The following is a 17,877-nucleotide window of genomic DNA, read 5'->3' as shown; positions in this document are numbered from 1 at the left end:
TGCTTGCAGAAAGTGTGCAGATTTAGCAATCAGGAGTGGAAAACAAAGGTAGCAGATTACTGACGAAGGGCAGGCTGTGGGCTCGGCTCTTGTAAGATGGGAAGCAGTGAAGTCAGGGGTGGATGTCTAGGTTGCAGTCCCCAAATCTGGCTAAGCTTCAGAACACCCAGGGAGTTTCATAAAACACAGATTTCTGTGCCCCACTCCCAGCTACTCTGATTCAGGCAGAACAAAATAAAGTTTAAAATACAAACAAGCAAACAAGATTTACACCAAAACTAATCTAAAGCATGGAAACCCCGAGAGACTGTCTGTGACTTTGACTCCAGCCCCTAGAAAACTGTGGGGACTGGCTCCTCCCCACTGGTTCCTTCAGTGGGCTGAATGGTAAAAGAGAGTCCAACGCTGAGTTTTCTGTTTGTAATACAGTTATAATAAGTAATGAAATGGTCATTTTCAGGATTGCAGAATCTCAGACTGTCCCTTTCATTCACGAAGAAAACTGGTTCTCCGTCCTGGATCCTTCACCCACACTGGGATGAAGAAGAAACAGTCAATGGCCATTTCAGTCCTTTCTTGGTTTCATAAAAGTAGCTCCTCAAAATTTCATTTTCAAAGGAGGAATCTGCAGCTTTAAGAAAAGGAAGACAATTGGCACTCCAGCCCTTCCTGACTTGGGCTCTATACATGTGGTAAAACCAGGGGGAAAGCAGACCCAGAAGTAGCAGGGTAGCATATACCATTTTTCTGCAGGAAGCTGTTTCCTCTCTAGTGCCATATGTTGATGCGTGACTTTTTTTTTAATAGGACAATCCGAACCATTCAAGTATATAAGGATCCAATCTAAATATTTAATAGTATCAACTGATTATTGAAAGGAGGCAGTAAACCTAAATGTTTCATGTAACAGATTAGCTACTTGTTTTTCTAAAAAGAAAACAAGTGTCAAAACTGACTAAAAAGAAATAGATTCATAGGGGGAAGTGTCTGTTAGTTTGTGACTCAGCAGGCTCTCGGGAACCACAGCTCAGCTCGGTCGGAATCCAGCCTACAGACTCACCCTGTTCAGCCCCACGAGGTTGGAGATCCAACACCGTGAAGGAGGGCACTACGGCTTTCAGTCCTCCACAGGCCCTGCCGCCCCTCAGTGTTACATTAGGAGTATTCACCTGTGCAACCAACGTGACGTCTCTAGGCCTTCACACTTGACCTTCGTTGTACACTATGGAAAACTTTACTGATTCTAGAAAAATAATGGCAATGGCAACTAAAAATTACAGAGTTTTTATAGATATAACAGAATGGGAGCTCCCAGAGGTGAAGTGAGATGGGAGAGAGCAGATTGGGTAAATGGGGTCAAATACATGGTAATGGAAGGAAACTACCGACTTTGAGTGGTAAGCACACAATAGAGTGTATGGTGGTGAGTTATAATGTCGTACACCTGAAATTTACATGTTATTAACCAGTGTTACCCCGATAAGTTTAATTAAAAATACATAGTTTTAATGTCACCTTGTTGTAATCACTAGTATCGGCAAATATTGGAAATTATAACTTCTCATTCTTAAAATCTCGTGTATAATCTATATTGTTTTTTATAAACACAGCCTTATTCATCATGTTTTTACTTTATAGACATATCCCATGGTATTGCAGTATCGACCAAGGATTGATTTTGGTTAGACCAGGGGCCTCGACCCCACTGAGATGAATCCTGCACTATTCGTTTACTCTGGACAGATTGCACAGCAGACGGCGTGTGGACTAGAGGGACACAGCCAGACTTTCAGCATGCAAATAAGGCCATTGTCTGTCTCTAAACTGTCAGTCGCATTTATGTTACTTCTATTACAAGCAAACCAAGTGCCATTCTGCTACTGAACCACCTGCATAAATTATTTGTGCCGTCTCCCCGTGTTCACGTCGCAGTCGGCGTCAGTGAGATGCGCGCCACGACGCAGCCCTCCGAGGGTCCTGCTCGCCTGTTCCAAGGCCGTGCTGATGTCTGGTTACACTAGTAATATGGCTTAATCTTTGTGGTGTTGCAGTTTTCACATACTATTTTATTAATTCTTGTTTAAATAGTATATTGTACAAAAAACTAGTAATTATTATATCTTGAAATTTTTTTGTATGGGAAATATATTTAGAAAAGTGGTTTCTGAGCCACTGTCCTGTTCTCAGTAAGATTTTTGTTTGCAAAATAGTTCATCTTTGGGGAAGAATTCCACTTATTCTTTGAGCACATTGTAATTGTAGGCATTTTAAAACATCTGTCAGTGTAGTCTACCAATTGCACAAGGAGAGCATGTTAGCTCTCCAGATTGAAAATGTGTGTGATTCTTGGAGAACTGAAGTTCGATTCACAATCATTCAGAATGGTGGCAGCTGATCACATTGACTTCTAAGGAAATTAATGTGTAAGTAAAGTCAGTCTCCTTTCATAATGCCTTATGACCAGAGGGTGCTGTTTCACAAGCCGTCACTGAGTAGCTCATTTTACGGATGTGTCTTTATACCATTGCTCTCATTTAATGAGTACAGTGTTGCTCTTTTTCCCTTGGCCTTAGGTATGTGTCACTGTGGCATGCAGAGGGTTAGGATGATTTTAAATATTAGGATCTTTAGAGCAGATAACAGTAGGTATTTTATGGATCTCAAGTCTCAGAGCAATTGTAGATTAAAACTGTTAGATACCTATCACATTTCCAAAACATTTGCATACAATAGAATAAACGCAGTGTAGTAAATATGCTAACCAAAAGTAATAGTCTGAGGATATTTCATTTTAGATCCTGTAGCAATCGGGGGAAATGGGATTACTGTTTTATACATAAGTTCATCAAGGTCAGAGCTGTGATAGTGTCCTTGATTTTGAAGTTTTGTTAAGTCTTCCATTCATTTCAAGGTTAGTGTGCAAGTCAAAGTCTTGTTACCTTAACTTATATGAAGAGCTTCATTTTAAATGTTTTAAAATTTATAGTTGTTTTCAAAAAATTTCTTGGAAATTGTTTTATTAATTGCTTCAAAACAAGTTAACCTCTGAAACTTAGGAAAAACCTTGAAAAGGAGGAAAAATATTTTAGAAATCTGACATGAGCACAACCTGTGTGTCACACACACAGTTTTTATACTGTGTACATGGTGGGTGGGCTGCGTTTCCCAGTAAAACGTACCACAAACTAATGCCTTCTGACTCAAAATGCTCCTTAGAAATAACACATTGTACAATGCTAAGAAACACAAAATACAGCTAAATCTTGATGCATTTCATAGTATAAAAGGCTGAACTATCATAATTCTCTTTTCCACATATCTTTGTTTCAAGTCAAAAAGTCTACAGTAAATTTTCTATTGTTTCTGTTCTGGCTTATGTGAAAAAGGTTATGGCAATTTCATTGTGTGTGTGCTTGGAAGGGCTCACAAGCAGAGTTTAAAAGGCAGATTTTTCTATTCAGAATCTTCAAAAATGGTTGGAATAGACCATTACCATCACACTCAACCAAAAACTAAATTGACTCGAGCTACAAAAATTATTTTATCCTGTGAAATCTAATTCCCTACATCCCTAAGAAATTTTAGAATTTATTATAAATTTGTGACGTCTAGATCAGTGTTTGAAGTAATATTTTACATATGGAAGTTAACTTTAATTGACTTAATGCAAAATGCACTGAGAGTGCATTTTTAAGACCACTAATGAGACTTGGATGTTTTTGGGTCCCTAGCCAAAACATACAAACATAAGTGAATTTTATATATACATTCTCTTTAAATTTGTTCTGTTGCTTCATCATATATAATTTCACTGTTTTCCAAGTAAATACAGGGTCCGGCACAAATAATGCCCCCTTTTTATTACAAAATCATAAGCATGTAATTCTATAATATAATAATATCACACTCGAGCACACCATATGACATTTTAAGTGAAATATTTGAATTAAAACTGTAAATTATTACACTCATGTTATTACCTATTGACCACACTCAAGCAGGCCTTACTTCTGCCAGACCCTGTATTTAGGAAGCAATTATGGAATTTAGAATAGTTTTAGTGTATTAATATTTTTACTGAGATGCAATGGAATTTGTGCCAAAACATGTGAAAACCTGACATAAAGGACATCATTTGTCATTTGGGGGAAGGTGTACATTTTATGGTGGTCCTGAGTAATACGGTATTACTACTGGAACCACAGACTTCTTCAACTGACCTCTTTTGATATATTCAACTATGATTTTCTAAGTATGGGACCTCTTTCATACCTAGTAATACACTAAGTCCCCAGCTAATTATTCCCTAAGTTAGGTTATGGAATTTGCAAGAAACCAGGTAGAGAAAAATATACAGACAACTTTTGTGGTTAGTTTTATAAACTTAGGGTGCTAGTAAAATACTCTTTATATAAATAACCTATAGGAATAATCATCTAAATCTGCAAAATTGGAGAAGAACTAAAACTTAAATTTTTGTTTAATGTGTTGTTTCTTAAGTAAGAAACTGAAAGAACTTTACTTCCACAAAAGCTTTTGTAATCTGTTTTCTCTACATTAGATACCATATTAGTAAAAGGGTCAAGGAACCTTGGACATCAAGGCCTGTTATTTAAAGACATCACTTTAACTGAAGTAAATCGCATCAGTTACTAGAAAAATCAGAATAGGGCCTTTTCTCTAGATTGACAAAATGCTTTCAAGAAGTACAAATGAAACTAAAAGGCTCATTGATGAGGTAATATTGGCCCATTCAGTCTGGGTACAGCTATCTTGGGTGGTATCTTCTGTCTACTTTTAGAAAAAGTACATTATTTCATTATTCATTGAAAATCTGCCCCATACTAACATGCCACAGTTTATAAATGTAATCAGTTTGTTCAACTATATTATACTCAAATGTAATCTAAATTTAAGTGATTCTTTAAGAGGAAAAAAAAGTGTGTTATATAATATTATAAACTGTTTAGCTTTATTGAAATATTTAAGAGAAAGTGCCTCATTGCAACTGCGCGTTTCTGTTTTAGATTTACTGCATACATTTTGAGTTATCTGTACCTGTCTCCTATGAATGATTTCATACCTAAATGAGCACCTGTAAGTTAATCACTTTTTAAAAGATTTTCATAAGGAAATACATATCACCAAAGACATTTTACTGCTAATTAATAACGATGTTGGAGAGACAGTCTTAACAGTTTGGAGGTAGGAAATTTTCAGATTGCAGTTTAATTTTACATTAGGCAATAACCTTGAGTAATTGCTAAGTTATCGCCAAAGAAAGGCTTTAAAATGAATTTTCATGGTGAGATTAATCAATTGCAGGTTTTTCTTTTAATTAGCAATGCACACTTTTCCAAATATGCTTCCTGTTTTTCTAGCACTGTTTGACAGATCTTAGGAAATCTCAAAGGTGAGAAAGAGATAAACACAGCAAATAGCCTTTCTCTGGATGAAAAGTGGGAGAAGGACAAACTTGGAAAAGGAAATTGAAATGCAGATTTTAAGTTCTAATTTGAGAAGCTTCTTATTCCATAGAGACAGTAGAAATAAACATTATGTTTATTTGGTTCCTGGGTTCTTAATAATATGAGAAATTTTATTAAAGACAGACTTTGGTAAGAGTGCTCACATGCTCATTTGTATAGAAAATACTACATTCTGTTGGACTCACATACATAAATGCTTTTCTTCTATTCAAAAGCAGAATTTTCTTAAAGGCCTCTTTTCAGTCCCTGCCCTGTTTTCAATGATTATTGTTACTAAAATTCAGCCCCACAGCCAAATTTGGCAAAATGGGTCTCAGATCCAGAGCATCTGTACATCTGGTTGGACACGCTCTCCTTACACCATTCTCCCTGGGAGTCACACCATGGGCCACCTTAAAGACAAAACTCGTTCCAGTAGGCCACTGCGTTAACCTCCTTGGAGAGGATAAAGATGGGTGGACTCTGTTACGTACTGTGGTTTATCATAAGGCATTTTCTAGCAGGCTAAATAAGCTTCACTCATTAAGATACTGGTTGTAGGAGAATTCCAAAAATGAATGAGTTTGCCATAACTTTAGTTTTCTGGATTAGAAACAAAAACATGAAATGCTATTGTTATTTTAAGATATATATCTCTCTACAATAAGCAACATGTCTGCCACATCTGGCTTATTAATGGTTGAACAATATTAAATACACCAGAGACTCTGAAACCCTTTGAAAGCACAACATAACCAACCAATTCTGGATTTACTTGATATATCTAGTTCGGTAATATTTTGATGGAAAAAATCAGAAAAAGTTCATTAAAATGTACTTAAATATATATTGCAAGGCTTTCACAGGTTGTTTTTCTTACCACAATGGCATTTTCCCAATAATTTAGAAGTGATTCTCTTCCTAGTGTAACATAGTTTTCACAAATAGTATATTTGCTATTCTTACTATGCTTTCAAACAATGAAAAAGGCTTGAGCACTTCCATTTTAGAAAGTTATGAAATTAAAAATAATTTAAAGTCCTTATTAAACTGTGTCTATACCTGCCCTGCCCCTTTTTCTAGGACCCAACACTGAGACATGGTTCAGGAATGCTTTTTAATTTTAACCGCCTTTAAACCCAGAGTGGAGTGAGACTGATACCTTAAACACTGGGGCTGGTTTCCTTCCGTCCTTCAGAGCTTCCTGGGGTGAGAAACTAACCTGGTGCAGAGGCAGACTAAGTGTTTCTGGGCCTCGCAGAGACAGTGAACAGATCCTGTATCCACAGGCCCCTCCGTCCACACACTGGAGCAGGAGTTCTACACGGTGGCAGTGCGATAGGATCAGGCCGAGAGTGTGTGGGGGCATTTTATTTTGCTGTATTTTTTAGAATGGGGATGGGGCCTAAGTGTCCTTATGAAGCTGTGGTCACGACAAGAGCCTGTGAGGGGCACCAGTGTCCTGCTCGTCCCTACATCGGGCAACACAACAGCAAGCAGCAGTTGTAACAGAGTGGCCCTCACGTCACACAGAACCATCATAGAATACACTGTACAGTTGTGTTGCTGATTTTCCTTCAAAATATAAAATATTTTAAGCTTTTTTTGTCAAAAGTGGTAACATCTTAATACAAATAAAAACCTTTTTGTGGTTGTAAGATTTCGCTTATAAATCATTCAAATTGAAGTGAAAGATTACCAGGTCATTGTTAATGACTTAGTCTATTAAGAATATATGTATTTTTGTAAAGGAAAAGCACTTGTAGATATTTAATCAGTACAAGATATATGTGTTTTGCAGAAATAAAATGCTGCTTAGAGATTCTCCTTAAATATTTTTTATTTTTGTGCTCAGATGTACTTTCTGTTGGTCTCTGGAATGTCCTGTACAAGCTGTGTGGTCGCACTGTGGGGCTAGAGAACTCCTGTTTTTAAAATCTGGACGTAGCCAAGTATCCTTGACCATGTTAAAAATAGTATCTTTGTTATTAAAAAGTTGATTGCATAATTTATTGTCTGTCATCCTTAATGGTTGTAGACTGTAACCTCCCTTTGAAAGTATCCTCCATCAGGTGTCACTGTAGCAGTTTTGACTGAAATTTGAGTTTTTGAGATTGTAAACGTTTTCTACAGCGTTTGAGCAGTTTAAGATGGCAGGGCCCCTCCAAGAGCACCCTGAGTGTGCGTGCACACACCTGCTTTAGAACAGGGTCTTGCTTTGTTAGATTCACCAAGTCCAAAAGCCTCCCGGGTGTGACTGGGCGTCAGAGATAGACGGCAGCTTCGTTTTTGTCAGTACCTTCCCGCACACGTGCCTCTGGGATCTGGGCAGGCTACAGTAAGGCTTCCAAGTCAGGACGGTTGCTGGGACTCGTCTCTCTGCCTGTTGTTGCTCAGATGCCCGAAGCTTTGTCTCATTCTAGTGCTGCCAACTTGTCCAGACTTCCTCCCTTTGCGGTAACACTCGGCACGCTTATCGGAACCACAGTAATTGGTGTTTGTTGGGCCTTCCATTAGGTGATGAGCTTCAGAGGGAGACTGACAGTGTGGCAGGACAGCTCCACCTTCACACAACACACTTGCATAGTGACCGGCACCCATGGAACTAGTGAAAGAATCCAGGTGGCAGAAAGCAGAGGCAACGCTGGCAATCAGCTCTAACAAGTCTCCTGGGGTCACACCTCTCCTCAAAAGCACGTCCATCACATTGGATCAGGGCCCCACCCTTACGACCTCATTTGAAGGCTGTGTCTTAAATTCACATTCTTAGATACAAGGCAGTTACGGGTTCAGTATATGAATTTGGGAGGACACTTCAGTTCCTCACAACCACGGGGTGCCCCACAGACCTGGGTTCAAGAGCAGGTCGTTCTGTTGTGTAACGGGGCAGTTAACTTGGCTGAGTTGCTTCCTCATTGGTGGAGCAGGAATAGTAACAGCTCGCCCACAGGTGTGTGGGGGAGTGAGCTGCCGCAGGAAGTGCCCAGAGCGATAACGGCGGGAACAGCAAAGGACGGCACACTTGTTTCCATCTCTATGCATTGCAGCGCACGCTTACACCGGTGTTCTCCATCTGCTGTGAGCTAAAATACTGTCAACTCCAGTTTTGCTTTCCTAGAGCGATTCCACTCACATGGTAGCTCATGAAACTCATTCCCACTGAATGTGCTAATGCAGAAATGACCCAGCACAGGGTCTGGCACACAGTAGGCACTTTTACAAGACGTTTCCCTTTCTCCCGCACCCATTTCATCATCAGAACACACCTACGAGACATTCTTAGCCCGATTTCAGTGATGGAGAAGTGAATCTGAATAACTCTCCATCGCCGAAGAGGTAGTCTGGTCCCAACATAAGTCCCTTCTTTTTCCAAGGGTGAGGCTAGAACTAGGCCAAGAGCTGGAGAAAGAGTCCTGACAGCAATTAGAGATGCGAGTAGCCCAGCCACCCACAGAGAGCCCAGGGGGGCAGAGCAGTGACCAGAGCAGTGGGACAGGATTCTGGAGGGGGCACCAGGGGCCTGGTTCGTAGGCACTTTTAGAACCTATTTATGAGCTTGTATTTCATTCTGAGCCCAATTGAAGGACTGCAATCAGGACTGACACCGTGTTATATTTTTCAAAGCTCTCTGGGAGATCAGTGGAGAACACATTGTAAAGGGATGGGGCCTAGACTGGAGATGGGAGCAGGTTAAAAGCCGACAGCAGTAGTCCAGGTAAGAAAAAACGCAAGGTCCCAGACCAGTGTCTCCGGCACTCAAGACAGACAGAAGCAGTCATGGAGAAAAGGGGGTTTGTTTGCCCACAGCCTCCCCACCCCAGCCACAACGTGCCTGCATTCCGTGTGACCGCAGTTTATGGTCGTGAGAGGAGCCTTGATGGGGGTGGGGAATCCAGACTGGAAGGTGGGAGGAAGCCAGGGAACTGGAGAGGGGCAGCCGTTCCGACACCCGCCACTTCCTAGGAAACCTGGACGTGGCTGGGCAGAGGGAGGGAACAGGGGTCAGTTAGGCCTGGGTGGCAGAAAGGCCCCTGAAAAGCCACCTCTGCCAGCCCCGTCCAGGGCCTGCTAAGCAGGGCTCCCCACAGAACCCTTTACACAGCCCTGTCCTACCGCAGGCGCTGAGCCAAACGGGCTTGGGGTCCGCCGCTGTTCCACTAAGGGTGGGCACATTAGGGTCTCTCCTCCACGGTGTATGAGACCGTACAGTAAACATGACATTGAACTAGCAGAACTCACGAGATGTAATTAAAACACCTACTTATTCAATCTGTGCCTCTTATAGTCTCCTTCCACTGGATAAAAATGTCAGCATTCCTGGGACTTTTTCGGCACAAAAAACGGTCTCAACCGAGAAATTGGAAAGTTCAGTTCAGTAATATTAATCAGCTTTTCAATATTCATTACAGGGTTACACTTCTCCCCTGCTCCAAACTAGGGCCTGATAAAGGGCCACCTTCCTTCCCCAAATAGAGGGGGATGGCTCCCCTCCCCAGCCTGGTCTGGGTGGGAGGTGGGGGAGGAGGGGAGACCTAGTGCAGCAGGGCAGGTCTAGGGCCCCCGGCAAGGTGGAGCTGACTGGTGACCACCGTTCCTTCTCTCTCGCAACCTTCTGGGTTCTTCCCAGGGTCCCCTCTGGGCCCTTCAGCCTCCACTCACTTGCAGGGGCTGTGCCTCTATTTCGGTGGGCTGTTCCTGGTGACCCTCACCTTCTGTTCCAGTGGGACAGCCCACAGCCTCTTACTACAGGGGGTTTCTCTGCCCACAGCCTGCCATCTCGGGCAGGACCCCTTCCAAGTGGCTCCTGGCAGATACTGCAGGTGCCCCTCAGGGCCCCCAAGAGTCTTGCCGCAGTGACCCCCCCATCCAAGACAAGTCTGTTTCCTGGCAGCCTGATGCCTGGGGCGCAGGCCCCGCCTCTAGCCTTTCGATCCCTCTGGGTGTGCGGATGCTCACACGGGGCGCCCCCACCGCCACAGTGACGCACACCGAGCTCTCCCTGTCCCGCTGGTGAGGGCAGCCCCTCCACCCCTGAGGAGTGGTGTGCACAGCCCAGCTCGCTCCACGGAAACCCTCCGCGGAAATTCCCCCTCTGTACCCTGCAGCGTTCCCTCGAAAGTGGGATCGGGCGCCCACCAGGCAACCCTCAGCCCTGGGCAGTGCGCGACCACCGGGTATGATCGCACCTCTCTTTCCCCACCCTCCTGTCCCGCAGAACAGGCGCTGTCCAGGCTCCCCTAAAAAACATGGCTCCCTCTGCGGTCACCTTGTCCAGAGGCAAGATGACACACAGTCCGGGACACCAGGGAGCTCCTGATGGCACAGGCAGATGGAAGGACACCCTGTTGTGCCTTGCCGTCCAGTGTCCAACACAGACGGGGGGACTGAGGCCCTGGTGCCAACCCAGGCCAGACTCTTTCAAGCCAGCTGCTGCTGGGAGCCGAGGGCTGGACTGAATGACGAAAGGCAAAGGGAAGTCCTGGCTGAACCACCCAAGTCCAAGACAACTGCTGACTCTCAGGCACTCTGAGCGAGTGCGGAGTAGGAGAGAAAAAGCAAAACCAGGGTCACGTTTCGTAGATCCTACAACGTACAGCGGTTCTCTGACCACGGCGTTGGTGCCGGCTCTTCTGGGCTGCCCAGCCCACCCCACTGGCACCAGGCTGCCTTCATTTCTCAGCTTCTCGTGTGGAAACAGTTGGGGGAGCAGCTGATGACAAGGAGGGAGGGGGTAACTGAGGAGTAAGACAAAAACAGCCCAAGGAGAATGTTTCTGGTTCTTAAAAACGTGCTCACTGAAGAACAACTCGGAGATGCCACTGGGGTGTCCATCTGAAGCAGCCCCAGGGGTCTCTCTGGGTTGAGTGGGATGATGGTAGGGAAACTGGCAAGGATCCAGGAGCTTTACTTCATCCCTAGTTCTGCCACTCATTAGCTGTGTGACCTTGAGCAAGTCACTTACCCTCTCTGGTCCCTGCCTTGGCTACTTCCCCCTGTACCCCCCTTCCTGTAACACTCATCTCCGTTATCCAGCCAGGTAGCAAACTCCCTGAACTCCAGTCTGTGCAGTTCAGCCCTATGTCCTGCTCCTAGCACAGGGCCTGGCCTACAGTAGTGCTCAAGGTGGGAAAAAAAAAAACCTGAGTGAGTAAGATGAGCAGTGACTCTGTACCATGAACCCACTGTTCTTAATGCAGAAACAAGTGGCCTGCCTTCACCATCCCCGGACTGGGGCCCCCGCCCAGGCCTGCCCTTCAGAAGGCGTGTCACAAGCTGCACGACACATTTTTTTTCCTGTTTGGTCTTTTAAGAAACTTTTTCAGAAGATCAGTAACCAATGGACTAAACAGGACTGGGGAAAGGAACATAGCGTATTTAACGGGGGCCCTCTTGGGGGAGGAAAGTGGGGTCGGGGTCTGTGCCCTGGGAAACCACAGAAGGGGGTGCTCCGTGGTGGAAGGCACAGACCTGGGTCACGCACGCGGGTGTCTGGGCACACGGATGGTTGCACCCGCTCCCTCGCCTCTGGGAGCGGGGGACAGTTTGGGGAGGCCCTGGCTCCCTGGGGATCTTGACAGGTCAGTCTTCATCCTGGGGTCAGGTGGGTTCCCCTGGGTCCAGGTGCCCTGGGCACCTGTGCCAAGGCCAGGCTTCTGCTGCCAGCCCTTGGACTCCTAGTGGCCCAGCCGGCCATGAAACCACTGAGGCGCGCAGGCAGCAGGCTGCTGCCCGGAAAAAGAACAGGCTGCTCTGTCCTCTGGGGATTGGGCTGCAGGGCCCCGGGTAAGAACTGAGCGTGTCTGTGTGACTTCTTGTATCACTCCGAAACATTTAGGGACACACTATGAGGCCCTCTTGCTTCAAGTTCTGCAGATTCAGAAATGTGTCTCCTGGTTGCTGCATGCTCAGGCCTAACTAGTCAGTGCACTATCATTCCTCTATGTCTTTAATAAACCCTTTTTAAAGCTCCTACTATGTGCTAGATATTGTGCTGGCACCAGATGCTTCAAGGATGTCATTGCTGGGGAACGGTGACAGATACACAGGCACATAAACTTGGACGCTGCATGCTCAGAGCCGTGACAGACACATACAGGGTGTTTGGAATCACAGAGAAAAGTGTCTAAAGCAGAAGATGACAGATGACTTTTAGACTTAAGTGCCTCCCTCACTCACAAATCGAGGACAAATAGACTGTCAATCTGGAATGCAAGTGCTTTCTGGGAAAACTGGAAGAGTCCAACAACAATAACAACAAAATCTAATGAAAATACAACAGCAGGAGAAACTGTTGCTGTGATTCTTGAGTGTGCAATATTTGTCAGGCCCTGTGCCAAATCCCTTACATATGTCATCTCATTTAATCCTCAGAAACTGCATGAGGTTTCCTCATGGTCCTCATTTTGCAGATGAGAAAACTGGTTCAGAGAGGTTAAGTCATTTGCCTAAAGTCACAGAGCGAATGACCATTAAAGCCGGAATTTGAACCCAGGTCTGTCGCATTCCAGAATCTATGTCTTTAACCATCATGGCTTTAAATAAGCAAGAGTTGTGCACCTTCTATGCACCCAGCACTACTCTGGGCCTCGCAGACAAAAGGATCTTCCTGGCCATCCCGACTCTGGAAAGGAGAATCCTGCACATACCACAGGCTTCTCGGCCGCTAAGTCTGCCAGGCACATTTGACTGCAGTGCAGGTGTAGCTGTGGCAAATCAAATGACGGGCCCCTCTCAGGAAAGGAAGGCTAACACGACCAAGGTGTGTGGCTCCAGGATGAGGACAGTAGACATGCAGGACTGCTCAGTCAGAATAGAACAGCAGAGCACAGGGGTCTATAAAATAGGGAAAAGCCGAGACGAGGGGTGGTGTTCAGTGCATCCATCTCTCCATCTCCCAGGGGATGCAGCGCCTAGGCTCACAAACAAATCCAAACTTCAGTGCCCAGCTTCTCTTTCCCCTTAGCAGAGTTCGACAATGGGGACAATTGCATCCTTGGAAAAAACTCTCTTGCCTTGGCTTTCAGGATGCAAATCTCCCCCGACGCCCATTCTTCCTCTCTGGACAAGGTAGGCGAAGGCAAGTGAAGTGTCTGGGGAGCACACACTGAGGCATTTACTTCCAGGGCCACGCAAAGGCCTCCCTCTTCTGGGTCTTGAACTGTGGGCAGCCTTCCGGAACCGGCCCTGGGCTCTCTTCTCACCCTGGACTCTCTTCCCCAGTGATCTCACCCAGGCCTGCAGCTTCAGTGTCCACATCGGTTTAGAGGACTGCAGGCTGGCCTCTCCGAACCGGGGTTCCCATTGCACCTCCAAGTTCTGAGCCAAGTGTCCAACAGTCCACCTTGGAAGCCCCTCTTGGCTCACTTTATTCTTCTTCCTTTTCCTTCTTCCCTTCCTCTCCTCCTCCCTTCCTTCCTCTCGTTCTCTTCCTTTTTTTTTTTAAATACCTGAACAGTAATTTCGTTTTTGTTTAACCTTAAACCTGTCAATCATTTCTTTCCTTGAACAGCTTTATCTTGTTTGACATCCAGCTACACTCACTGGAAACTTAGTGAAAACTACTCAGTGATTCCACTGGCCAGTTATAACCACACAGCTAAGGTGTTTGGAACAGAAGCCATTATGCCAGATAAAATTTAGGGACTCTTATTATCTCTTCTTTTACAGAAATCCTCTCTCTATCATGGTGTAGTTTGATTAAAGGCCAGAAAGCAAATTCATTAAGTGAGACAAAATTTTAAACTTTCCCAAGTACCACTGTCAATAAGAAATCTTTCTTTCAAATACAAAATCAATTTCGTCAACTATACAATGAATTGTAATTTAATGTTTTTTCTCTTACTACTTCACTTCAAACAGTGATCTATACATTTGTTTAAGCAAAAATAAATTTCTGGTTTCTTCAGAATAAAGAAACATCAAGTGTGTTAGAGATACTACTAAAAATATTTCACTTATCAAATAGATGACCTGTGCATTGAAACACATAGAAATTTTCCCAATTAATTTTCAAATCTTATAGAACCTCTATTTTATAAAATATTATGTTTGACATCATTTGAATGAATGCTTTAACTAAAACTGATTCATAAGTCCCTATTACCATAACCGTCAGTTTTAACAAGTCTCCTAAATATGTTCTGCATCAGTTTTCTTGATTATTAGATGTCAATAATATGGACATATTTTCGATGTAACAGACGTTTAATGACATCAGTTTCCCTTCAACACACAAGCCGTCTGCTAATGATTTTATTGGCCATTTCCATCGGCCAGGAGGAGGCCCTTCCACCAATGTCTCCCATGGTTTCCACGGCATCATTTTTCCCGCCAGACTTAGTTCATTTTCAGCCTGAAGAATCACCTCTTCTATTTGGCCACCCTGAGTTAGGTCTTCTAATTTTTTAACATCTGGTTCCGCTTCAGCCATACCCAACTTCTCATTTGTAATCTGTTCTGTGTACTTTCTATACACTGCATTTTTAAAGGTTCACTCAAGAACATCCAGAATTTTTGTGTGCAATATTCTTAGCCTCTTGTGCAGACTCGCACATACTGCCAACCCCACGAGGTCAGTAGTTTTCTTTAGAAAGTCCTCCATGACAGCCCCAAAGACGGGAGTACCTCACCCCGGCTCTTTCGAAAACATTTCCAACTAAACTTTATCAAAGCAGAATTTAAGGTCCTCTCTCCAAACAGTCTTTCCCCAGTATGCCCAGCCTCAGTGAGTGGTTCCAGAATGTATCCAGTTCCCCATACTGAAACCTTGGTGTCATCCTTGACACAATCTCCTTCCAAACCCCCCACCCTGCCGACCCACCAAACACTGTCTGTTTACCTCCTTGGTGTCTCTGCATCTAGTCTACCACTACCCCAGGCCAGTCTGCCATGTTCTTGTATCTGAATAGCTGTGACAGTCTTTTATCTGGTCCCCTATATGGGCTCTCAGCATGCCCCCTTTTATGCCCATTCTCTAAGTCCAGAACCATGTTTTCAAATTGCACATCTGATTATATCACCTCCTCCTCTCATGCCTTGCTCAGAGCCTTTTAAAGGCTTCCCACTGCTCTTAGGATAAATCAGAATCCTTAAAATGGTATATGAGAACCTTCATGTTCTGGGTTCTACCCACTTCTCCACTCTCATTTTGATTCAGGCTTGGTCAAGGGACTCTGTACCAAATTCCCATGTGTGAGTGTGGGGAGCAAGGTCCCCATTCTAACAAATTACCTGACACCAGCTGGGTGTCCTAAAATTCAACTCGACTGTGGCACGGTCAACCTGGTGACCGAGTCAGATCCCACAGGTGCAGGGCTCGGAAACACGAGACTGCCTCCACCCCTCAGATGCCAATTGCAAGTCCCGGTTGTCACTGGTGCTTCTGATTTACCAGCTACAAATTCGATTAGTTTGCCAGAGCAACCCACAGAACTCAGAGAAACATTTTACTTACTAGACTGCCAGTGCACTATAGAGCTAAAACTCAGGAACAGCCAGACGGAAGAAAGGCGTAGGGGAATGCCACTCACCCACACCTCCACTGTCCGCCAACCTGAAAGCTCTCCCAATCCTGCCTTTCTTTTTAATGGAGGCTTCAGTACATAGGCATCATGATTCAACCACTGGCCTTTGGTAATTAATTCAAACTCCAGCCCCATTCCCCTCCCTGGAGTCCTGGAAAGTGAGACTGAGTGTTCCAACCCTTCAGTCATGTGGTTGGTTTCCCTAGCAACAAGCCCCCATCCTTAGGTGATTTCCAAAAATCAACTCATGAACAAACTCAGGGGTGGCTGAAAGGGGTTTATTATGAAGGTCAAGACACATTCATCACTCTAAACACTTAGGAAATCCCAAGGGTTTTAGGAAAAACCCTTGTGCCAGAAATGGGGATGAAGAGCAATATATATATCTATTTTTTTAATTATAAATCACAGTACCACAGTCATGATCTACAAGTCCCATCCAGACTCACCTGGCTTTCTTCTGCCCCTTGTCCTTCCTGGTTTCTCCTGATTACTGATGCTTTCCACTCTCTTCCTTTTCCCTAAGTAATTCCAAACAACCCTTTGCCCAATTTAGCCACTATTACCTAATGGATTTAACTCTTCCCAACTCAACTCAAGAGATGTTTCTTCCTGAAAATTCTTGCCGAAATCCATGACGGGGTTCGAAGCTCTAGGAGACATCAGATACCTCCTCTGTGGCACCTTCACGTTTGTGGGATTGGATCGATAGCTACCTCCCGGGCTGGCCTGTTGAGTTCAACGGTGTCTGTTGGACTCACTGCTGAATCTCCAGGGTCAGCCCAGTGCCAGGCACACAGAGTGGGCCCTGTAAGAATATTTACTAACTGCATGAAATGAATTTAGGGTAATTCAATACACTGTTTGGTGGGTTAAACTTGACAGTGCTTATTGGGCTTCCCCAAAACAGACAGCCTGAGTAAGGGCAAATAGCATCAGATAAAAACCATCTGATAGTAATTTCACTGTGCTCAGATAATTTGGTCCAACTTCGGAATTTATGGGGACTCGTGAGAGACTGGCAAAGCCGTTGGACAGTTACACCCTGTGGTCAGTTACACTCCCGTATTGTCCTGTTCGTACTCTGCACTGGCAGCAGCTTCTCCTGATGTTCTGTCTCTATGACTCCTCACCCAGCCTTTCCCTTCTCTCTCCTACATGACTTTCAAATGATTTCATCAGAAAACTCAATCTAACACACACATTTTTTAATCCAGACAGCCTGGCTGAAGAATTCTAGCTTACAGAAATATTCTTATCATTGCAATCAATATAATACAAAAAACATTCACTGCAGCAAGAAAGTAGAAACCATCTAAATGTCCACCAATAAAGAAAAGGATTAGTAAATTCTACTGCGGCATTGGAAAGAAGGCAGTAGATCTATATGTTCTGATGAGGAAGGTTGCATTTAATATCTTGATCAGGAAGAAAAATAAAGTTGAAGCATAATATGTACATTATGATCCACACCCCCCGTGCACACACACACACACAATACAGATGAGTACAGGAGTGGGCAGAAGTAGTTTTACAGTTGTGAGTACTCAAAATAGAGTTTATTCTTGTATTATAATTTATATACTAATTATTGCATTCTTTGTTGGTTGCTTTTCCCCGTGCTTGAGTGGTTTTTTTGACGAATAGAGCTATTGCATTCTTTATTATCATTATTAACCTACTTTTGCCCATCCCTACATATGTTTGTACAAGCCTTGTAAAAATCTGGAATAATACACATCAAACTGTTATAGCGAGGAGAGAGTCAGAGGAAAGTGACCCCACTTCTTGCTTCACAGTGCTCTGCATTATCTGAATTTGTGACAAAAGAATGTTATATTTGCAACTCTAAAACTCCAACAATATAGGTATTATATTCCAGCCCT

At 43.9% G+C, this 17,877-nt stretch overlaps 2 protein-coding genes across 4 annotated transcripts in view; one reads left to right on the top strand and one right to left on the bottom strand.

Annotated features, from left to right (window-relative positions):
• Positions 1-7,490, top strand: part of PCGF5 (polycomb group ring finger 5) — a 120,143-nt gene extending 112,653 nt beyond the window's left edge. For all 3 annotated transcript variants that reach the window (XM_053663829.1, XM_037156678.2, XM_037156677.2), the window contains one exon: positions 1,639-7,490. In XM_053663829.1, the coding sequence (XP_053519804.1) occupies positions 1,639-1,686 (48 nt within the window). In that variant the 3' untranslated portion in view covers positions 1,687-7,490. The remainder of the gene's footprint in view (positions 1-1,638) is intronic.
• Positions 7,491-14,613: 7,123 nt separating this feature from the next.
• On the bottom strand, positions 14,614-15,069 carry LOC119057739 (NADH dehydrogenase [ubiquinone] 1 alpha subcomplex subunit 5-like). The gene is made up of 2 exons (XM_053664027.1): positions 15,015-15,069; positions 14,614-14,888 (listed from the first exon to the last, which is right to left on the bottom strand). Exons 1-2 carry the CDS (start codon positions 15,067-15,069, stop codon positions 14,614-14,616), a joined length of 330 nt encoding a protein of 109 aa, XP_053520002.1.
• Positions 15,070-17,877: the final 2,808 nt, after the last annotated feature.

This window comes from Artibeus jamaicensis, unplaced genomic scaffold (genome assembly GCF_021234435.1).
Source record: "Artibeus jamaicensis isolate MK-2021 breed Jamaican fruit bat unplaced genomic scaffold, CSHL_Jam_final contig_332, whole genome shotgun sequence".
NCBI lineage: Eukaryota > Metazoa > Chordata > Mammalia > Chiroptera > Phyllostomidae > Artibeus > Artibeus jamaicensis.
This window is presented reverse-complemented; position numbering and strand designations above follow the sequence as displayed.

What these genes read in the sequence shown, in the direction of transcription:
- LOC119057739 (XM_053664027.1), bottom strand. Translation starts at nt 15,069, where the DNA reads ATGGAGGACTTTCTAAAGAAAACTACTGACCTCGTGGGGTTGGCAGTA. An exon ending in GGGGTTGGCAGTATGTGCGA is followed by an intron (nt 14,889 to 15,014) that starts GTCTGCACAAGA and finishes GTATGGCTGAAG; the next exon opens with CGGAACCAGATGTTAAAAAA.